This window comes from Malania oleifera, chromosome 11, assembly GCF_029873635.1.
Source record: "Malania oleifera isolate guangnan ecotype guangnan chromosome 11, ASM2987363v1, whole genome shotgun sequence".
NCBI classification, from domain to species: Eukaryota; Viridiplantae; Streptophyta; class Magnoliopsida; order Santalales; family Ximeniaceae; genus Malania; species Malania oleifera.
Genome location: NC_080427.1, coordinates 64,737,633 through 64,761,987, shown reverse-complemented (window position 1 = coordinate 64,761,987; position 24,355 = coordinate 64,737,633). Strand labels below are relative to the sequence as shown.

The 24,355-nt window shown below is 34.8% G+C and overlaps 3 protein-coding genes across 3 annotated transcripts; all 3 read left to right on the top strand.

The window, feature by feature from the left end:
- LOC131143504 (thioredoxin H2-like) lies at nt 1–957 on the top strand. Its single transcript, XM_058091860.1, has 3 exons — nt 1–263; nt 356–478; nt 598–957. Exons 1-3 carry the CDS (start codon nt 117–119, stop codon nt 736–738), a joined length of 411 nt encoding a protein of 136 aa, XP_057947843.1. The 5' UTR covers nt 1–116; the 3' UTR covers nt 739–957.
- Nucleotides 958–1,460: 503 nt separating this feature from the next.
- On the top strand, nt 1,461–21,781 carry LOC131167576 (uncharacterized). Its single transcript, XM_058126375.1, has 3 exons — nt 1,461–2,705; nt 3,026–3,261; nt 21,632–21,781. Exons 1-3 carry the CDS (start codon nt 2,285–2,287, stop codon nt 21,779–21,781), a joined length of 807 nt encoding a protein of 268 aa, XP_057982358.1. The 5' UTR covers nt 1,461–2,284.
- Nucleotides 21,782–23,088: 1,307 nt separating this feature from the next.
- Nucleotides 23,089–24,009, top strand: LOC131143503 (thioredoxin H2-like). The gene is made up of 3 exons (XM_058091859.1): nt 23,089–23,342; nt 23,435–23,557; nt 23,677–24,009. Exons 2-3 carry the CDS (start codon nt 23,435–23,437, stop codon nt 23,830–23,832), a joined length of 279 nt encoding a protein of 92 aa, XP_057947842.1. The 5' UTR covers nt 23,089–23,342; the 3' UTR covers nt 23,833–24,009.
- Nucleotides 24,010–24,355: the final 346 nt, after the last annotated feature.

The following is a 24,355-nucleotide window of genomic DNA, read 5'->3' as shown; positions in this document are numbered from 1 at the left end:
AGACTTATTTCGCTTGCTTTTAACGGCCGGACCATAGAGGCTCTAATATTTTTTCGCTCTTTGGCTGTTTAGTGGAGAGGGAGAGGGAGAGGGAGAGGGAGAGCGAGAGAGAGAGAATGGGAGGGATTCTCTCCGCTTTGTTGGGAGGGGAGTCGGCCGCCGATGCTTCTTCGTCATCATCAGAGCCGTCGCACGTTTTGTCATTTCACTCATCGGCTAGATGGCAGCTCCACCTCAATGAATTGAAAGAATCACCCCAACTGGTTTGCCCTAATTCTACGTTTTTAAATAATAATTTTGAGGATTTTGCGTCATCCATGGGATCTGATGATAAATTTTCTTTTTCCGCGTGAAGATGGTGATTGATTTTGCGGCGTCGTGGTGTCCACCCTGCAAGTTCATGGAGCCCGTAATAAATGCGATGTCTGCGAAGTTCACTGACGTTCAGTTCGCCAAGATCGACGTTGATGAACTCTCGGTACGTATGCAGTTCCCTTTCGCCGCGAACCCTCCAACTGGAAGATAATCTTAAGGATTCCACGGTTTAGATTTAGTCTGACGACCATTTCTTTGTTTTTTTGGGGGCGAGAATGGTAGGAAGTTGCGCAGGAGTTCAAGGTGCAGGCGATGCCCACGTTCGTGTTGTACAAGAAAGGGAAGGAAGTGGACAGGGTTATCGGGGCGAAGAAGGATGAGCTCGAGAAGAAGATAGAGCGTCACAGGACTCTGCAGGCTTAAAACGCTAAGAGGATGACGATGATGAATGAATTTACTGATGATGTGTGAAAACATTGTTTGTTCTGATGAGAAATTGGGGTTCTTCCTCCAAGTTAGTGAGTGGCTTTGTTTCCTGTTTCCCTCCCTTTATTGGTTCTCATTCTCTGTGTTCTTTGATCAATCTGATAGCATGCTTCTTAATTATAGAGATCAATAAAAGATTGTGTGTTTATTCTTATATATTTCCATTTTGTTATCAAAGATTATAAGATAGGACGGATGGCATTTAGCTCTTGTATATGCTTTGTTGATGAGTTTTAATGGTTTTTCTTTGAGGGTAAGCAAACAGAAAACTCCAGTTTCAGATGTCTGTGCTGGAACTGCGGATTCTTTGTAATCTTGACACTAAAAGTATCTTGTCATCTGCTTGCCGCCTAAAGGCGCAGTAGAGTAACGGCACAGAGCTATTGACACTCAGGAATCACTTCGAAATGACTCTGGGTGAAGCTGATTTATCAGAAACTGCTTTGGTTTCAAAACACCATGACAGAACATGGCAATCCCAACCTATGCCAGTCAGAAAATTTAGAAAATTCTTTATTTTATTTGCTTATTCAATAGTATGTGACGGCGTTCGGAACCCTTACTGTTAAAATGTCAACCTAGAATATCTTTGTAAATAAAATACAAATTAGGAAAGTGTGTAATTATGGGGGATTTGATATTATTCAATAGGAAATTGTTTCCTTGATTAGAATAGGTTATTGTATTATTTATTGCATTGTTCGTAAGAACAAAATTATGAAAGAAATATTTTTTCCCAACCTTTTCTTTTTTCATGGTATCAGAGATAGGGCTTTTGAAACCCAACTAAACAATGATTGACAGCAGAGATGCTACCTCCTCTGCAAACATCACCGGCGATTCAGAGGTTACGTCCGGTGGCAGTACGAATGATAACACAATATTTCCACTCTCATCGGAAAAACTAAACGGAAAAAGTTTCCATGAATAGGCTCAGTCCATGAAACTGGTGATTGAGGGAAAAGGAAAGCTTGGTTACCTTACCGGTGAGCGAAGGAAACCAGATCCTTCCAACGCCGTAGCCTTGCAAAGATGGAGGTCTGAAAATTCCATGGTCACGGCTTGGCTCGTCAATTCAATGCAACCAGCAATCGGAAAAATTTATTTGTTTTTGCCGACGGCGAAGGAGGTCTGGGAAGCCGTACGTGAGACGTACTCCGATGGCGAAAGTTACTCTCAAATCTTTGACATCAAGACCCGATTGTGGCAGATGAGGCTAGGCGAGAGAGGGGTTACCGAGTATTTCATGGAGATGAGTCATCTCTGGCAGGAGCTTGATCTGAGCATCGACAAAGAGTGGGAGTGCTCCGGCGATAGCATGCGATACCGAAGAAGGCTCGAAAACGAGAGGGTCTTCGAGTTTCTTGCCGGCCTGAATTGAGAGCTCGACGACGTGAGGGGACGGATCCTTGGCCGGCGACCTCTCCCTTCAACCTGAGAAGTTTTTGCAGAGGTCAGGCGGGAGGAGAACAGAAGACGGGTAATGTTGTGGCCCCAAAATGAATCCGCTGGGCTGGACCTAGCTGTACATGGATCCGCCCAAAAATTAGATGGGCTGCACGCTGGGCCGGATGCCTCAGCCCTTGCATTAAAAGGCCCAGGAGGACCAAGTCAACGACCACAAAGAGGAAAAATATGGTGTGAACATTGTCGAAAAAAAGGTCATTCAAAAAATACCTGCTGGGAGATTCATGGAAAACCGGCAGACTGGAGACCGAGGCAATACCACAAAAATCGCGGGTACCAGGCCAACACTGGCGGATCAACTAAAAGACCACAAGGAGAGAACAATGATACCCCATCCGGCAGTGTCTTCAGTCTTGAACAGTTGGATCAGTTATATAAGATGTTTTCATCAATGCAAACATCGGGTCAGTCCTCCTCTGGTTCTCTGGCTCTTCGAGGTAATCATCTGTCAGCTTTAAAATCACATCTTGTTACAAATGCCCTTGGATAATTGATTCGGGTGCATCCGATCATATGACTGGGTCGTATCAATATTTTTCATCCTACTCCCCATATGCCGGGAATTTGAAGGTAAAAATTGCAGATAGATCTCTCTCATCAGTTGCTGGAAAAGGAAGTATTCGCATATCTGATTTCTTAACTTTACAATCAGTCTTACATGTTCCCAAGTTATCCTGCAATCTATTATCTATCAGTCAGTTAACAAAAGACTCGAATTGTTCCGCTAAATTTGTTTCCTCCCATTGTGTTTTTCAAGACCTATCATTGGGGAAGACGATTGGCACTGCTAAAGCGTATGAGGGACTCTACTACTTTGAAGAGGCAAGTTTGAGTGAACTATGTAATACTGCAATTTGTGATTCTGCATCTACTTCTAAAAATAGTGAACTTTTGTTATGGCTTTCACGGATGGGTCATCCCAATTTTCAATATTTAAAACGTTTGTTTCCTTCTCTTTATTCAAATAAAATGGCTTCTGAGTTTCAATGTGAAGTGTGTGAGCTTGCTAAACATCGTCGTACTTCTTTTCCATCATCTACATACAAACCATCTCACCCATTTGCTATGTTTCACAGTGATGTATGGGATCCCTCACGTTCCCTAAATCGCACCAATACAAAATGGTTTGTGACCTTTATCAATGACCATACTCGTCTTTGTTGGGTCTACTTACTGAAAGACAAAATTGAAGTTCATCCATTTTTATCAATTTTCATACCATGATTCATACACAGTTCCAGACTCATATTCAAATTCTACGTACTGATAATGGTACGGAATATTTCAATACCATCCTGGGAATCTATCTTCAAGATCATGGGATTATTCATCAAAGTTCTTGTGTGGATACCCCTCAACAAAATGGAGTTGCTAAACGAAAAAATAGACATATACTTGAAGTAGCTTGGACTTTAATGTTTACTACCCACTTGAAACATTATTTTTGGGGCGATGCCATCTTAACAGCCACACATCTCATTAATCGAATGCCAAGTCGAGCACTCTCATTTGTCACCCCTCTGCAGAAATTTCACGAAACCTTTCCTACCTCTTGACTCCCTTCCAGTCTCCCACTGAAAATTTTTGGCTGTACTGCTTTTGTTCATATCCATGCACACTATCGTGATAAATTGGATTCTCGTGCCATTAAATGTGTTTTCATTGGTTATTCACCTACCAAAAAAGGCTACAAATGCTATGACCCGGTCTCAAAATGACTGTTTGTTAGTCTTGATGTCACCTTTTTTGAAACCACTCCTTATTTCTCAAAGCCCTCTCTTCAGGGGGAGAAATGGAGGAGTGAAGATCGGTTCTTTGATCCGTTTACTATTGAATCTGCGGTTACTCCAGTTACTTCATTCCCTGACCCATCTTTTGAGTCTATTGAGTCTTCCATTACAGTACTTCCCGATTTGCCAAACACAACTGAACACTTACCCTCAGGGGGAGATGCAGGAGAACAAAACAACGCAGACATACTGGTTTACTCAAGAAAGCCGAAAACAAAGGAGAAGGAGAATCTCATACCTGAGGCACCAAGAGCGTTGGACGCGGTGATGGCTCCGAACAATCATGATCTGGTAATTGAGTCTTCCTCTGATAATTCTGCACCTGATGATATCAATCTACCTATTGCAATCAGAAAACAAATCAGGTCATGTACTCAATATCCTTGGTCGAAGTACATGTCTTATAAAAGCTAGTCTACAGGATATCGTACATTTGTCTCTAATCTGGATAGGATGAAAGTACCAAAAAACATTCAGGAAGCTCTAGAAATACTAGAATGGAGAGAGGCAGTCTTGGAAGAAATGCGAGCCCTAGAAAAAAATGGAACTTGGAAGTTGACAGATCTACCGAAAGGGAAGAAGCCAGTAGGTTGTAAATGAGTTTTCACAGTGAAATGTAAATCTGATGGGACAGTTGAAAGATATAAAGCCAGACTTGTGGCAAAAGGCTTTACACAGACCTACGACATTGACTATACTGAGACATTTGCACCAGTGGCAAACTTAAATACAGTTCGGGTTCTCTTGTCCCTGGCAGCCAATTTAGATTGGTCACTACAACAACTTGATATTAAAAATGCTTTCTTAAATGGAGAATTAGAAGAGGAAGTTTACATGACTATACCACCAAAATTCAGTAGAACAGGTGAAGAAAACAGAGTGTGTAAACTAAAGAAATCGTTATATGGCCTCAAACAATCTCCGAGAGCGTGGTTCGACAGATTCACAAAGGTACTAAAGAATCAAGGGTATCGACAAGGGCAATCAGACCATACACTATTCTTCCAACAGTCTGAAGGAGGTAAGAAAACAATTTTAATAGTGTATGTTGATGATATAATTCTAACTGTAGAAATGGGAAGATTGAAAAAGGTTCTGGCTACTGAATTTGAAGTTAAAGACTTGAGACAGATATGGTATTTCTTGGGCATGGAAGTGGCAAGAACAAAAAAGGGGATTAGTGTTTCTTAGCGAAAGTATGTTACTGACCTCCTAGTTGAAACTGGTATGCTAGGGTGCAAACCCAGCGAAACCCCGATAGAAACTGTAAAGAGGGTTGAAGATTATGGAAAACCAGTAGAAAAGGAGAGGTATCAGAGATTGGTTGGCAAACTGATCTACCTATCACATACTAGACCAGATATTGCATTTGCAGTTAGTGTAGTAAGTCAACACATGCACTCACCAAAGGAAGTTCACTTCGATGTCGTATACAAGATCCTTAGATATCTCAAGGGATCCCCAGGAAAAGGACTCTTCTTTAAGAAATGTGAAAGCAAGGAAATAGAAATCTTTACAGATGCAAATTGGGCAGGATCAATGGAAGATAGAAGGTCCACCACAGGATATTGTACATTCGTTTGGGAAAATCTCGTGACTTGGAGAAGCAAAAAACAGAATGTGGTGGCTCGTAGTAGTGCTGAAGCTGAATTCAGGGCAGTCGCTCAAGGGATTTGTGAAGGATTGTGGTTACGAAAACTATTGGAGGAATTACGGGTACCGGTGAACCTTCCTATCAAACTCTACAGTGACAATAAGGCAGCTATTAGCATCTCTCTTAATCCAGTCCAACATGACAGGACTAAACATGTGGAGGTAGACAGACACTTCATCAAAGAAAAAATTGAAGAAGGAATTATATGTATGACTTATGTACCAACCAAGGAACAAACTGCAGATATCTTCACTAAAGGCTTGGGACGACAGAGTTTTGATGATCTTATTAGCAAGTTGGAGATGATTAATATTTATGATCCAACTTGAGGGGGAGTGTTAAAATGTCAACCCAGAATGTCTTTGTAAATAAAATACAAATTAGGAAAGTGGGTAATTATGGGGGATTTGATATTATTCAATAGGAAATTGTTTTCTTGATTAGAATAGGTTATTGTATTATATATTGGATTGTTTGTAAGAACAAAATTATGAAAGAAATATTTTTTCCCAATCTTTTCTTCTTTCACTTACATTGCTGATTCATAACACTTTTGTACTTAGCTCGTAAGTACCGAGGTTTAATCTCAATTTGAAAGTTATTGCTGCCAGGATTTGCCAGAAAGTGTGATTGTGGGCTTGCTTGGACTGGTTTTTTATCAGATCTTGAGAGGAATGTAAAACTGCCCCAAATGGTGATACTATTTTGAAGTGTATCATGAGGCATGGCTCAATGAACTTTCCTGTTCTAGAAGCAAAGCTTAGTTATAAAGCTTTATGTGCTTGTTAGGGGCTATGGCTGGATTTTAGGGTTTGACACTGCATTTAGGTTAAGATTCGAAGTCTATGCTCTTAAGACAGTGCTGAGTGATTTTTTTACTGGACTGTTTTGTCTTGCTGAATTCAAGATTTTGTCTATTCTTTATTAGTAGGTTAATTCTATTTTTCACTTGATGAAAACCACATTTGTTGATGAGAAGTGTTTTCTAGTCCTGAGCTTAATGATGTGTCATCTCTAGTATCTTGAAATTAACCACTCATCTTATGTGCTACTGAAGTTTCCTAATGCCCCCAACCCCGAATGCAGATCTTCTAAACTAAAGCTCCTAGGTTTGCTCTCTATTCGAATTCAAGTTGAACTTAAACTATTTGAGTAGCATAAATTGAGTTTAAATTTTCATAATACTTAATTCAAATGCAAGAGAACCTAACTAAATCTAACTTTTTTGTTTTTTTGTTTTCTTGCTTTTTCATTTGTAAGCAGTATTTATATTATATTTACATATGTATTGTATAGGTTTAATCTTATTTTATAATCAAATTGTATTTAACATACATTCAATTGTAAACTCCAATTCAGATAATTGATAAGCCCAACCACATACCAAGCATGATTACTGCACTCAATTATATCATTATTGCTGACACTGCATTTTGGAGGACCGCCCAATTTCACATAATTACAAATTTAAGGTTCTAACACTATGCTTATCTAAGTGGTTATTATGATGCATTGAGATTTTACGTCTTTTCTTTTCTTAATAGATCAATGTTGCTTCCTTTTCTTTTTTGATAATTCGAGGATTTCAACCACCACTACATTGTACACTATGTTGTGACACTAAACTCAGGGGGTGACTATTGATGGACCTCTGGTAATTCACTGGTGTAATGTCTCAAGGAAAAATCGAACATGTGACCTTGGGGTCTCCAAAGTTACAAGTTCGCCCTTACCACTTGAGTTTGGCCTAGGTGGGCAATGTTGCTTCCTTTTGATTGATGAAAACAACCATTTATCGATTAGCAAGGTTTACTGCAGTCTTGAGCTTAATGATGTGTTCTACGATTTTTGAACTTGAAATTATTTGGTCATTGCACATGTTACAAAAATCCCCTACAATGTAAACCCTAAAGGGAAGATGGCTCTAAATTTGGAAGTCCTAAGTTTGGTTGTGCAAATGATCAAAACATGTTTGTGAATAACCTGAGCTCAACTTATCTTGATTATATTTAAATTTAAGTCAAATTCAAATTACTACGGTTGCATGAAATTTGAGAATTTGTTAAGAATTTTTAAAAAGTTTAACATTGTTATTTAATTTATGGTAACAACATATTTTTTTAGTTAACTAATCAATTTTTATTAACTTTTTCCTAAATGTAACCTAAAATTAGCTTAGAGTTTGTTTGGTATCATTGTTAAAATTTATAAAAATGTAAATCAAAAATTAAAATAGAAACCAGTAATTTGTTTGATTAAGGCCTATTTGGTATTATTATTTTTTTCGATATTTTGTTTCATTTATGAACAGTGAAGAAACAAATTATGAAAGTACATTTGTTTACGTTGTGGATTTTTTATATTCGTTGACGATCTTTAGGCATTTGCGAAAAAATTAGACAGTAGATTTTATGATTTTTAATTATTTTGGCTATTTGTTGCAAAATATTTTAGCCAACATTCACAGAATAACATAGTCATCTCGATCTTTAGTAAAAACGATTAAGTCAATGCCACGAAACTCTGATATCAATTGTTAGCCTTGGTGTATTCCCAAAAGGGGGAGTGAATTGGGTATTTAAAATTTTCTTCTTAGGTATGTTCAAATCAACAGCAGTAATACTCAACTCAGGGTCTATCTATATACTCATAAAGTCAAATGCGCAGATAAATAAAATTGGTGAAAATTAAATCATGCGCAGCATTCACAGAATAACATGTCATTAGATGAATGAATCTTCAGGGTCTTTATTTAACTATTACAAATCCGAAATGAACATAATATAAATTACAATGAATGAATCTCCAGGGTCTTTATTTTTCAAATCTTCACATGTCATTAAATGATTTCGTCAATATGAACCTGCACACAAATTTGACAGACATTAGATACCAAAGTATTTGTCATAATTAAAACGGGATATGACCCATAAGGTCAACAATTTCGTTTATGAACAATGAAAAAACAAATTATAAAAATACATTTGTTTACGTTGTGAATTTTTTATATTTGTTGACGATATTTACCCATTTGCGAAAAAAATTTAAAAGTAGATTTTATGATTTTAAATTATTTTGGCTATTTGTTGCAAAATATTTTAGTAGCCAGCATTAACTTTTTTTTTTTTTCATTAAATCATTCATTTTACATATACTTTAGAATTAAAATAAAAATTAAATGATTATATTAATTTAAAATATAATTAAAATAAAAATGCCCAGGAATTTATAAAAAAAAAAATTAAAAAGCGATAAAAATCATGTAAAAAATATTTTTATTATACTTCAATTGTCAATTCCTTTGATTTGAGATTCCACCAAGAATGATAACACAATAGATTGATTTTGGGAAAATAATTTCTCTGATGCCTTCAAGATAAAATTTTTGGATGATAGCAAAAGTTGCACCACTTGATGAAATGTGTTATTTTAGAATCAATTCCGAACCGGCCACTAGAGACATATTAGAGGTAGAATTATTCCAAGCATTTTAGTTAGAACAATCTTTGCAACGAGTCATCGATGGCTACTGGTGCTCCAAAAATGTCGAATCTATAACCATGAACAACTATAATTATTGTTTTTTTTAAAAAAAATTAGACTTCGTTTGATGTTTTTTTAATTTGTTATTAGTTTTTAGCAAGTTCGGCAAAAATGGAAAATTATATTTTGTTATTTTCATTTGAAAATATTTTACCCTCAGACATAAATAAAGTATGTTTACTTTGGAATCTCTTTATTGCAAGGACAGGAAAAGAACAAGTTCTTTCACTTTGAAGAATAGGAAATGACTTCCAGTGTTGGTTCGAATATAATATTATTTTGGCTATTTGTTGCAAAATATTTTAGTAGCCAGCATTAACCTTTTTTTTTTTCATTAAATCATTCATTTTACATATACTTTAGAATTAAAATTAAAATTAAAATTAAATGATTATAATAATTTAAAATATAATTAAAACAAAAATGCCCATGAATTTAACAAAAAATTAAAAAGTGATAAAAATCATGTAGAAAATATTTTTATTATATTTCAATTGTCATATAAAATAAGATTGTTCATATAAAGAGAATTTTTAAATATAATAATTAAGTACAATAGTTATAATAATTTTTTATTTTTATTATAACATTTTTATCTCTATTACTTTGTACTTTAATTATTTTAATCATATTTGAAATTGTTATTTGATTCAATAGAAAAAATGAGAATTTTTTTAATCAAGTTTTTAATTTATTTTAGTCATAAAAATATTGAAAAAATAATTGCTCGTTTTTGGTTTTTGAATTCTAATTCTGGTTTTTCAGGTTTTGTTTCTTATTTTTATTTTCATAAATTTTTACAGCGATACCAAACAACCTCGTGATATTTCTAAAACAAAAATAAGTTTATAACTTCATGAAAAATACTCATTTTCATCTTTAAATCAAATAACATTGTAATAATTAAAATAATAAAATTTTGAAATAATACAAATTTAAAATATTATACTAAAATTAAAAATAATTATAACCTATTATTCTAAGAATGTACAACAAAAAACTATAATTTACATGACCAAAAGTCTTCTCCATATTCCGACTTACACATATTCCCTATCAATGGCAGCATATTTTTTCTTTTCAATTGGGGGCCTGCGCTCGACTCGACTCGCACAAGTCTCTCATCCTATATCTCTTTCTATACCCCTAAAACTTCGATTTTGAAACGTTCAACTAAAAATTTCGAACTTAAATGAATACATCTCTCAAAAATAGAGCCAATAAAATCATCAAAACTTGCCTGTAGAAAGGAAAAATCAACTCTAGAACGACTCCATCCTTGGTATTAAGGATAGTAGGGTGGGGTTCCCCGTGAAAGTTATCGCAGTGAACCAAGGTAAGAGTTTAAATTTAACATATCTCATATTATGAAAGTTCTACATTGAATTGTGACCAAATTTTCATTAATATTTGCGTTCAGATAAACTTGGAGTTCAAGGGAAAAAGGTGAAAAAAGATGGAGATTTAGAGGTAAATTCTCACATGGTTCAATTCTAGCAGTATTTACTTGTTGCTAAAGAGAAAGGTGGAATAATATCTTAAAATTAGTTAAGAGAAAGTTCTAGGGTGCACTCTATTGCACCCTAGGACGGTGCGACACACCGTCTGCACACGCGCGTGCGCGTGCCGTGGGCTGTAGGGCGCATTTAGTTAGCGCACAAGTACTTAGCACTTTGCATCCTTGCGAAATCATAATTAGATGGTTAAAAATTAATCTTATATTTTTCAAGACCAAGTGGCGTGACCAAGGGAGGAGACCAGGTGTGACCTGGTCAACGATGCCATCGACAGAACATGAAATCCCGAGAGTCTCGACTAGGTCGACGCCGAGTGCGACTAGGTTGAATCCGTGTCACGATTTGAACAGATGCAACATTTCAGAAAAGACATAATTTTGTTTATATAAAGACGATATTAACTCCACGAAAAACACAAAAAATTCATCATTTTCTCATTATCTTTCTTACAAAAAGCTTCCACAAATTATATCTTTTTCAAATCTAGATTCTATTATTTGTAGAAATAGAATTATGGAAAATTTGTTCAGATTATTCTAAGGGTGTTGTGATCAGTTTTCATTTGTATATAATGCAAATTGATGTCAGATTATATTCTGAGTTTCATTGTATCCTAGAAACATATTTACTAACTCAATACACACCAATATGGGGGCAAATAACGTTTTAAGGAAAACGACATTATAACATGCCTCGAAACATTTTTTAGTATTGCGGCATTTTCCTATCTTATTCCTACAATCCACCCTGACCCTAAATCCAAATACTTACCCACTTTCATCTATTTAATCGACATCCAAAGCTTCGTGATATCCAATCGAACATATCTAAAGTCTTTTTGCAAACGACTGAAAGCAAACAATCCTTTGGTGAACTAAACCGCAACCTATTTTGGAAAATCTAACTCACATATTGCAGGAGACATATTCTCAATCACGAGCAAGCACAAGATCTCCCTCATTTTGTCTATTCATAGATGAAAGGATTTTCCTTTGATCTAAAACAATCAATTCAACATTGGCTTGCACAAGAAAATCCCTTACTCTGAAAGCATAAGGAAGAGAAAGGGCAATTTTGCAAGAGGGTGAAAGAGAGGGAGAGGGATCTCTTGTGGGCCATAGAAGGAGAGATTCTTTTCTTGGAATCAATAATAATAATAATAATAGTAATAAATAAGGCTTTATACAAAATTTTGGTTGCTAGCTACATTTATCTAACATGCATCATTCAATGGCTTATGCGCCATAAATTTAATGTTGTAATAAAGAAATCGATAATTATGTTTCTTAATTAAAGCATGAGATAAAAAATGCTTAATTATACGTGGTCGAATGTAAAAATAAAAAAATAAAATAAAATACTTGATCTCATGTCCAAAAGTTTGGGATTGGCACAATATATTTGGATTTGTTTGGATTTAGATAAGGCATTATACAAAATAGTATTGGGTTTTATCTATATTTGTAGAAATTTAATTAAGTTCAAATTTTAAATTCTTTGCTCGTCGTAACATCCCGAACCCTGCCAGAGAACCACTCTGGCAAAAATGGATGCAGCTGCGAACTGGGGAGAATGGATGTGTGATTTTGAAAAAGATTTTTTCATGGAAAACAATGTGTGATGGAATCACCACTAACCTTTTGAAGTACGATTAGAACATTCATGTAAGATGTATGCATTATTACAGACCAAATGATAAAAAATAAATGCAATACAATAAGAAATAAATGTCTTCTTCTTTTGCTCTTCTCTTTATGGAATGCGCCAAGTTATATGTAGGCTTGAAGATCTGTCTTGGCTTCCATTTCTCTTGTATCTTATATCCGTGCAGACATGTAGACCTATTCACATACTAAATGCACACATAAGATACTTGTACTTTATCAGTATCAAAACAGGGATCAGACTCAAAATGTCAACATTGTATTTTTTTTTTTTTCTCGTTGCACCTTTGTTGTCCAATTTTATACTCAAAATGAGAAACCCAATTTAGTAACGCTTGATTCCCGGAAATTGGAAAGAACCAGACTCGATAAGACGACTCGGTAAAAATTCATTTTAAAAATTAAACGACTCGACTCTGACAACTTTGAAAATTTTGGAAAAACTCGATTTAAAAATTGAAAATGCTTAAATTGAAAGATTTAATTTCAAAGCCAAAAGAAACTTATTTTTGAAAATAACGGGACTTAGTTTAAATAACGAGAATCAATTAAACACACCAGGACTCGAATAAAAATACCGGGACTCTGTTAAAAACATTGGGATTCACCGAAAACAAAATGGGACTCGTAAAAAATACAGGGACTCAAATAAAAATTTCGGGACTCGATTAAAGACACCGGGACTTAATTTAAAAAAATAACTAACGATTTCTTTGTTTTTTTGGGGGCGAGAATGGTAGGATGTTGTGCAGGAGTCCAAGGTGTACGCGATGCCCACGTTCGTGTTGTACAAGCAAGGGAAGGAAGTGGACAGGGTTATCGAGGCGAAGAAGGATGAGCTCGAGAAGAAGATAGAGCGTTACAGGACTCCGCAAGCTAAAACTCTAAGAGGATGACGATGATGAATGAATTTACTGATGATGTTTGAAAACATTGTTTGTTCTGATGAGAAATTGGGGTTCTTCCTCCAAGTTAGTGAGTGGCTTTGTTTCCTGTTTCCCTCCCTTTATTGGTTCTCATTCTCTGTGTTCTTACTTTGATCAATTTGATCGCATGCTCCTTAATTATAGAGATAAATAAAAGATTGTGTGTTTATTCTTATGAATTTCCATTTTGTTATCAAAGATTATAAGATAGGACAGATGGCATTTAGCTCTTGTATATGCTTTGTTGATGAGTTTTGATGGCTTTTCTTTGAAACCCCTCTATAATACTGGTCTTACACCCGTAGGAAACCCCGAGTAGTATCCTTAAAATGATAACTTGCATAACTAAACTTCAGTATTTATTCGAGTACATCATTTCCTTCAACTGTGGAAAGACCAAATTTCGAATAAAAAGTCTTACCTTGATTTAGAGATGAATTTCAATGTAGTTCCACCGACGATCCACTCCAGCAGATATGCAGAGAACTTCTCCAGGAGCGTCAGGGTGGCTTCAAATCGTCGTACCGGTAGAAATTCGGCCCGAAATCGAACAGAGTTGGAGGGGATATTGTAGGAGAGAGAGAGAGAGAGGAAAATTCTTGCTAAAAGTTCTGCGATTAAACCCAGTTTAGAGCTATTTATATTGCGGCCTTCGTCGATGAGTCACGTTATCTCGTCAATGAGGTCCAGAAGGAGGTTCGTCGACGAATACCACCTCCTCGTTGACGAAATTCAAAATTCAAAAAACAGCCGCTCGGTATTTTCTCATCAACGAAATGTTTCCTCATCGATGAGGTCCTCATGTACCCTCGTCGACGAATCCCCTGTGTTCATCGATGAGACCTTAGGAAAATTCTATTTGACATAATTGAATTAAGTTTTTAGAAGAGGATTAACAGTAGGAACTCAGAGAAAGAAGGATCAGCTCTTCAGAATTCTCAGCAAAATAATTTTTCAATGAGTGAACAAGTGAGCTTTGGAAGAACGAGAATACTTTCAGCTTTATAAGCAGATTTTTCAATTCTTGATTGAGTTTTAATTTGCAAAACCATGTATTTATAAGCTTTCAAACTTATTTCCATGTTGCAAAAGTTTCTTTTAAATGTTTCCCAAAATTTTAGAAAGTTTGAAGCTCAAATGGCTATATTTTAAAACATTAGAATTTAAAAAATTTTCCCGTTGAACAGAGTTCAGTTGACTGAAGTGTCATGGTCAGTCAACTGAAGTTTCTTAAACCCTTAAAAAATTGAATTGGATACAGGGTCAGTCAACTGAAGTTATAGTTCAGATGACTGATGTCGCAAGTTCAGTTGACTGAATTCACAAGTTCAGTCTACTGAACTCACTGATGCAACTTTTTGCCTATTCTGGAAATACTTCAGTCAGCTGAACTTATTCTTCAGTCGACTGAAGTCAGTTGTTCAGTCATCTGAAGTCCCTCCCGTGAACAGTGTTCAGCTGTCTGACAGAAGTGACCCCGCTTCAGTGTTTTAGCCATAACATTTTATGTATAACTCCAAATTAGGTGTTATTTGTGTCAAATGAAAGCTAAGAGAAAATCCTAAAACTTTTATGTTGAATACTTTTTAAAATAATGAGGTTTTGATAGAGAAAAATTCACTTCAATGCAGCTGTATAAAAACTGACAGCAAATGGAAAAACTCTTTTTGATGCCTTTTATTCCAAAAATGACTCTAACCTTTTTAAAATAATTTTTGACTTTATAAAATTATTCTACAGATATTTTTAAAGGTATTTAGGTCCAAGAAGTTAACCTAAGAGTTTCAAAATATTGCAAATGATATTTTAAACATTTAAAGTACTTACATGAAAACTTCTAAAACTTTTCTCATTCTAGGTTTTTGAGTCTTCATGTTTTGTTTCTTCAAGCTTCAAGCTTTCATATTCTTTGAGCTTTCTCACTTTGCTTTTCTTTGACTCTTTGGATTTTAATATGCCTTGGCTTTCAACAACTCATTCATGTCTTCATATTCTTCAAGGTTTAATATATCATCTTTAAATCCATGCTTGGACTCTTTTAAGCTTCATTTGATCCTCTTGAGCACTTTGACCTTTGCTTTCTCATATATGAGCCCTGAAACAACATTACTCACACAAATACATTAAATTTCACTTATTTGTTAACATCAAAACAAGATAACAAGGTTTTAAGCCTTGTCAGGCCTACATGTAAATATAGTACAAATAAGATAACCACCACATTTCCCATGTTTCTTAACATATCTATATTTTAGGTTTCTATATATAATACTTTTAATATAGATATACATATATTCCCTGTTTCTGTGAAACTGTACATACATAATAATAGCTTAAAACTTAGGGTTTCAAAGATGTTAACAAGAGTAATCAAACAATCTCAAAAATATTTTCTCAAAATACTTAACACAAGAGATGTTTGAAAAAGCTTGTAAAAATATTTTTCCACAACAAAAATTATAGGCTAGGGTATCTTGCAATATTGATGTAAAAACCTACAACTCACAAAGTTCTCCACACACCACACTTATTAAATTAAATCAGTGGAGAACTTTAGTCCAAACACTCAATCAACAAGAAATACTATATGTGTTTGAGTAATATTGGATTGAGTCTAAACACTCTAGGCACTCTCACCAAACTTGGTTTTTCAAAAAATTTGATGTAAAAGAATGTATAGAAGTAGTATATGAAAAATAGGCTTGGGAAATTTAAGAGAGAATTTTTCTTAATCACAATGTTAATCCCCACTAATTTTGACAAATGAAATCATATATATAGAGAAGGGGTAAATTATGATCGTTAGGGACTTAAAGGTAATTTTAAAATGTATTTTAATTATGTTTAAGAAATTAACCTGTTTTTTACTCCAAATTACCTCGATTAAAAATTTACTAACCCGAGAGTTTCGAGTGGTTGAACCATGGTTCGATCGCCCGAACAAACTCAATGGAAAAAGGTGATTTTTAAAGTTCGGTCACGTGAGAAGGGTTTGGTCTGTTGAACTGAAGGTGATTTCCAAAGATCACGGTTCAGTTGCCCAATCCTGAGTTCGGTAGCTCGAGGCAAATTTGAATATGAAATTCAGGCTACTGAGTTGGTGGGAAAAGTCAGAGTAATGATTCGGTCGCCTGAAACCAAGTCAACACTCTGATTGGTCAAACGTTCGATCGCCCGAAGTGTTTTGAACACTAGGAGTTCGGTCGTCCGAAACTTCACACATTTGCCTTATAAGTCTAGTTTTACTTCAATGAATTCCCTTGATAATATATGTGATTTTGGGGACAATCTTATATGTAAGTGCAAGAACCTAGGATCATTCTAAGATTTTAGGCATTTTAACTTTGCCTAAAAAACCTGGCGTCGATCGACCGAAGTCTAAGGTCATTTGATTTCCAAGGATGTGTACGGACCTAGGGTCGTTCTAAGGCCTTTGAGCTTGTAGTTCCTACATACATGATATGCAGATTATTACAAACCTCTTCTATTTAACTATTACAAATCCGAAATGAACATAATATAAATTACAATGAATGAATCTTCAGGGTCTTTATTTTTCAAATCTTCATATGTCATTAAATGATTTCGTCAATATGAACCTGCACACAAATTTGACAGACATTAGATACCAAAGTATTTGTCATAATCAAAACGGGATATGACCCATAAGGTTAACAATTTCGTTTATGAACAATGAAAAAACAAATTATAAAAATACATTTGTTTACGTTGTGGATTTTTTATATTTGTTGACGATCTTTAGCCATTTGCGAAAAAAATTTAAAAGTAGATTTTATGATTTTAAATTATTTTGGCTATTTGTTGCAAAATATTTTAGTAGCTAGCATTAACTTTTTTTTTTTTTTCATCAAATCATTCATTTTACATATACTTTAGAATTAAAATTAAAATTAAATGATTATATTAATTTAAAATATAATTAAAATAAAAATCCCCATGAATTAAAAAAAAAAAATTAAAAAGTGATAAAAATCATGTAAAAAATATTTTTATTATATTTCAATTGTCAATTCCTTTGATTTGAGATTCCACCAAGAATGATAACACAATAGATTGATTTTGGGAAAATAATTTCTCTGATGCCTTTAGAATAAAATTTTTGGATGATAGCAAAAGTTGCACCACTTGATGAAATGTGTTATTTTAGAATCAATTCCGAACCGGCCACTAGAGATTCTGACAAGTACAAAAGACATTATTTTAGGTTTAGGTAATATTTAAAAAGCTACTCTAATAATATTAGAGGTAGAATTATTCCAAGCATTTTAGTTAGAACAATCTTTGCAACCAGTCATCGATGGCTACCGGTGCTCCAAAAATGTCGAATCTATAACCATGAACAACTATAATTATTGTTTTTTTTAAAAAAAATTAGAATTCGTTTGAGTTTTTTTTAATTTGTTATTAGTTTTTAGCAAGTTCGGCAAAATTGGAAAATTATATTTTGTTATTTTCATTTGAAAATATTTTACCCTCAGTGCATAGACATAAATAAAGTATGTTTACTTTGGAATCTCTTTATTGCGAGGACAGGAAAAGAACAAGTTCTTTCACTTTGAAGAATAGGAAATGACTTCCAGTGTTGGTTCCAATATAATATTATTTTGGCTATTTGTTGCAAAATATTTTAGTAGCCAGCATTAACTTTTTTTTTTTCATTAAATCATTCATTTTAAATATACTTTAGAATTAAAATTAAAATTAAAATTAAATGATTATAATAATTTAAAATATAATTAAAACAAAAATGCCCATGAATTTAACAAAAAATTAAAAAGTGATAAAAATCATGTAGAAAATATTTTTATTATATTTCAATTGTCATATAAAATAAGATTGTTCATATAAAGAGAATTTTTAAATATAATAATTAAGTACAATAGTTATAATAATTTTTTATTTTTATTATAACATTTTTATCTCTATTACTTTGTACTTTAATTATTTTAATCATATTTGAAATTGTTATTTGATTCAATAGAAAAAATGAGAATTTTTTTAATCAAGTTTTTAATTTATTTTAGTCATAAAAATATTGAAAAAATAATTGCTCGTTTTTGGTTTTTGAATTCTAATTTTGGTTTTCAGGTTTTGTTTCTTATTTTTATTTTCATAAATTTTTACAGCGATACCAAACAACCTCGTGATATTTCTAAAACAAAAATAAGTTTATAACTTCATGAAAAATACTCATTTTCATCTTTAAATCAAATAACATTGTAATAATTAAAATAATAAAATTTTGAAATAATACAAATTTAAAATATTATACTAAAATTAAAAATAATTATAACCTATTATTCTAAGAATGTACAACAAAAAACTATAATTTACATGACCAAAAGTCTTCTCCATATTCCGACTTACACATATTCCCTATCAATGGCAGCATATTTTTTCTTTTCAATTGGGGGCCTGCGCTCGACTCGACTCGCACAAGTCTCTCATCCTATATCTCTTTCTATACCCCTAAAACTTCGATTTTGAAACGTTCAACTAAAAATTTCGAACTTAAATGAATACATCTCTCAAAAATAGAGCCAATAAAATCATCAAAACTTGCCTGTAGAAAGGAAAAATCAACTCTAGAACGACTCCATCCTTGGTATTAAGGATAGTAGGGTGGGGTTCCCCGTGAAAGTTATCGCAGTGAACCAAGGTAAGAGTTTAAATTTAACATATCTCATATTATGAAAGTTCTACATTGAATTGTGACCAAATTTTCATTAATATTTGCGTTCAGATAAACTTGGAGTTCAAGGGAAAAAGGTGAAAAAAGATGGAGATTTAGAGGTAAATTCTCACATGGTTCAATTCTAGCAGTATTTACTTGTTGCTAAAGAGAAAGGTGGAATAATCTCTTAAAATTAGTTAAGAGAAAGTTCTAGTGTGCACTCTATTGCACCCTAGGACGGTGCGACACACTGTCTGCACACGTGCGCGCGCGTGCCGTGGGCTGTAGGGCTCATTTAGTTGGCGCACAAGTACTTAACACTTTGCATCGTTGCGAAATCGAAATTAGATGGTTAAAAATTAATCTTATATTTTTTAAGATCAAGTGGCGCGACCAAGTGAGGAGACCAGGTGTGACCTAGTCGGCGATGCCATCGACTGAACATGAAATCCCGAGAGTCTCGACTAGGTCGACGCCGAGTGCGACTAGGTTGAATCCGTGTCACGATTTGAACAGATGCAACATTTCAGAAAAGACATAATTTTGTTTATATAAAGACAAAATTAACTCCACGAAAAACACAAAAAATTCATCATTTTCTCATTATCTTTCTTACAAAAAGCTTCCACAAATTATATCTTTTTCAAATCTAGATTCTATTATTTGTAGAAATAGAATTATGGAAAATTTGTTCAGATTATTCTAAGGGTGTTGTGATCAGTTTGCATTTGTATATAATGCAAATTGATGTCAGATTATATTCTGAGTTTCATTGTATCCTAGAAACATATTTACTAACTCAATACACACCAATATGGTGGGGGCAAATAACGTTTTAAGGAAAACGACATTATAACATGCCTCGAAACATTTTTTAGTATTGCGGCATTTTCCTATCTTATTCCTACAATCCACCCTGACCCTAAATCCAAATACTTACCCACTTTCATCTATTTAATCGACATCCAAAGCTTCGTGATATCCAATCGAACATATCTAAAGTCTTTTTGCAAACGACTGAAAGCAAACAATCCTTTGGTGAACTAAACCGCAACCTATTTTGGAAAATCTAACTCACATATTGCAGGAGACATATTCTCAATCACGAGCAAGCACAAGATCTCCCTCATCTTGTCTTTTCATAGATGAAAGGATTTTCCTTTGATCTAAAACAATCAATTCAACATTGGCTTGCACAAGAAAATCCCTTACTCTGAAAGCATAAGGAAGAGAAAGGGCAATTTTGCAAGAGGGTGAAAGAGAGGGAGAGGGATCTCTTGTGGGCCATAGAAGGAGAGATTCTTTTCTTGGAATCAATAATAATAATAATAATAGTAATAAATAAGGCTTTATACAAAATTTTGGTTGCTAGCTACATTTATCTAACATGCATCATTCAATGGCTTATGCGCCATAAATTTAATGTTGTAATAAAGAAATCGATAATTATGTTTCTTAATTAAAGCATGAGATAAAAAATGCTTAATTATACGTGGTCGAATGTAAAAATAAAAAAAATAAAATAAAATACTTGATCTCATGTCCAAAAGTTTGGGATTGGCACAATATATTTGGATTTGTTTGGATTTAGATAAGGCGTTATACAAAATAGTATTGGGTTTTATCTATATTTATACAAATTTAATTAAGTTCAAATTTTAAATTCTTTGCTCGTCGTCACAACGTCCCGAACCCTGCCAGAGAACCACTCTAGCAAAAATGGATGCAGCTGCGAACTGGGGAGAATGGATGTGTGATTTTGAAAAAGATTTTTTCGTGGAAAACAATGTGTGATGGAATCACCACTAACCTTTTGAAGTACGATTAGAACATTCATGCAAGATGTATGCATTATTACAGACCAAATGATAAAAAATAAATGCAATACAATAAGAAATAAATGTCTTCTTCTTTTGCTATTCTCTTCATGGAATACGCCAAATTATATGTAGGCTTGAAAATCTGTCTTGGCTTCCATTTCTCTTGTATCTTATATCCGTGCAGACATGTAGACCTATTCACATACTAAATGCACACATAAGATACTTGTACTTTATCAGTATCAAAACAGGGATCAGACTCAAAATGTCAACATTGTATTTTTTTTTTCTCGTTGCACCTTTGTTGTCCAATTTTATACTCAAAATGAGAAACCCAATTTAGTAACGCTTGATTCCCGGAAATTGGAAGGACCCAGACTCGGTAAGACGACTCGGTAAAAATTCATTTTAAAAATTAAACGACTCGACTCTAACAACTTTGAAAATTTTGGAAAAACTCGATTTAAAAATTGAAAATGCTTAAATTGAAAGATTCAATTTTAAAGCCAAAAGAAACTTATTTTTGAAAATAACGGGACTTAGTTTAAACAACGAGAATCAATTAAACACACCAGGACTCAAATAAAAATATCGGAACTCTGTTAAAAACATTGAGATTCACCGAAAACAAAATGGGACTCGTAAAAAATACAGGGACTCAAATAAAAATTTCGGGACTCGATTAAAGACATCGGGACTCAATTTAAAAAAATAACTAACTATTTCTTTGTTTTTTTGGGGGTGAGAATGGTAGGATGTTGCGCAGGAGTTCAAGGTGCAGGCGATGTTCGTGTTGTACAAGCAAGGGAAGGAAGTGGACAGGGTTATTGGGGCGAAGAAGGATGAGCTCGAGAAGAAGATAGAGCGTTACAGGACTCCGCAAGCTAAAACTCTAAGAGGATGATGATGATGAATGAATTTACTGATGATGTTTGAAAACATTGTTTGTTCTGATGAGAAATTGGGGTTCTTCCTCCAAGTTAGTGGGTGGCTTTGTTTCCTGTTTCGCTCCCTTTATTGGTTCTCATTCTCTGTGTTCTTACTTTGATCAATCTGATCGCATGCTCCTTAATTATAGAGATAAATAAAAGATTATGTGTTTATTCTTATGAACTTTCATTTTGTTATCAAAGATTATATGATAGGACAGATGGCATTTAACTCTTGTATATGCTTTGTTGATGAGTTTTGATGGCTTTTCTTTGAAACCCCTCTATAATACTGGTCTTACACTCGTAGGAAATCCTGAGTAGTACCCTTAAAATGATAACTTTTAGAATTAAACTTCAATATTTATTCGAATACATCATTTCTTTCAACTGTGGAAAGACCAAATTTCAAATAAAAAGTCTTACCTTGATTCAGAGATGACGATCCGCTCCAGCAGATATGCAGAGAACTTCTCTAGGAGCGTCGGGGTGGCTTCAGATCATCGAACCGACAGAAATCCGGCCTGAAATCGAAGAGAGATGGAGGAGATACCGTAGGAGAGAGAGAGAGAGAGAGAGGAAAATTCTTGCTAAAAGTTCTACGATTAAACCCAGTTTAGAACTATTTATACTGCGGCCTTCGTCGACGAGCCACGTTATCTCGTCAAAGAGGTCCAAAAGGAGGTTCGTCGACGAATACCACCTCCACGTTGATGAAATTCAGAATTCAAAAAATAGCTGCTCGGTATTTTCTCGTCAACGAAATGTTTCCTCATCGATGAGGTCCTCATGTACCCTCGTCGACGAATCCCCTGTGTTCATCGACGAGGCCCTAGGAAAATTCTTGTGTTATTACATTTCAAAATGTGACGTCGTCGACGAACGCGAAGTATTCATCGACGAGGTCGGCTGCCTCCTTTTGTTATTGTTTCCATTTTTCTCCCTCTTTATTATTTAAATACCATTATTTTTCGGGTCATTACAGAGCATGTCTCCAACAGTCATAGGAACTCCAGTCACGAACAAACTCTTCGGACCCTTTGGTGCGGTACCAATCCTACGGATCAACGTCTTCCGCCCCAAATCTCACTAATCAAGATAAAGTTTAGAATATGGACACAACTTCTGTGCCCTAAAAGTTTGAGATTCTTTTGTGAGAAAAAATCAAGTCCTCCAAAGGTAATCGTAGTTCTCATATTAGGCACTCATTCAATAAAAATAAATGCATGGGTTTTAGTAGTACGCACATATAATATGAAACCCGTTATATTTTGATTGGATGAGAAGACTTATTTAATAGGCTTTTCAACCATAGGATGCTCTAATATTTTATCGCTCTTTGGCTGTTTAGTGGAGAGAGAGAGAGAGAGAGAGAGAGAGAGAGAGAGAGTGGGAGGGATTCTCTCCAGTTTGTTCGGAGGGGGGTCGGCCGCCGATGATTCTTCGTCATCATCAGAACCGTCACGCGTTTTGTCATTTCACTCCTTGGATAGATGGCAGCTCCACCTCAATGAATTGAAAGAATCACCCCAACTGGTTTGCCCTAATTCTACGTTTTTAAATAAAAATTTTGAGGATTTTGCGTCATCCATGGGATCTGATGATAAATTTTCGTTTTCCGAGTGAAGATGGTGATTGATTTTGCGGCGTCGTGGTGTGGACCCTGCAAGTTCATGGAGCCCGTAATAAATGCGATGTCTGCGAAGTTCACTGACGTTCAGTTCGCCAAGATCGACGTTGATGAACTCTCGGTACGTATGCAGTTCCCTTTCGCAGCGAACCCTCCAACTAGAAGATAATCGTAAGGATTCCACGGTTTAGATTTAGTCTGACCACTATTCCTTTGTTTTTTTGGGGGCGAGAATGGTAGGATGTTGCGCAGGAGTTCAAGGTGCAGGCGATGCCGACGTTCGTGTTGTACAAGCAAGGGAAGGAAGTGGACAGGGTTATCGGGTCGAAGAAGGATGAGCTCAAGAAGAAGATAGAGCGTTACAGGACTCCGCAAGCTAGAACTCTAAGAGGATGAGGATGATGAATGAATTTACTGATGACGTTTGAAAACATTGTTTGTTTTAATGAGAAATTGGGGTTCTTCCTCCAAGTTAGTGAGTGGCTATCTCATTCTCTGTGTTCTTACTTAGATCAATCTGATCGCATGCTCCTTCATTATAGAGATAAATAAAAGATTGCGTGTTTATTCTTATGCAGCAGATTTTTTCTTTTCAATTGGGGCCCTGCGCTCCACTTGACTCGCACAACTCTCTCAGCCTATATCTCTTTCTATACTCCTAAAACTTTGAACTTGAAATTTCGAACTTAAATCAATACATCTCTCAAGAACAGAGCCAATAAAATCATCAAAACTTGCTTGTAGAAAGGAAAAATCAACTCTAGAACAATTCCATCATTTTCTTTTTCTTTTTATTATGCATAGGCTATCCATGTGTCTGTTTTACGGTCTACGTGACTAATCCTGCGTTCCTTAAAGTCGACCTCACAACTTCAAAGAAAGGAAAATTCAATCCTTGGTATTAAGGACAGTAGGGTGG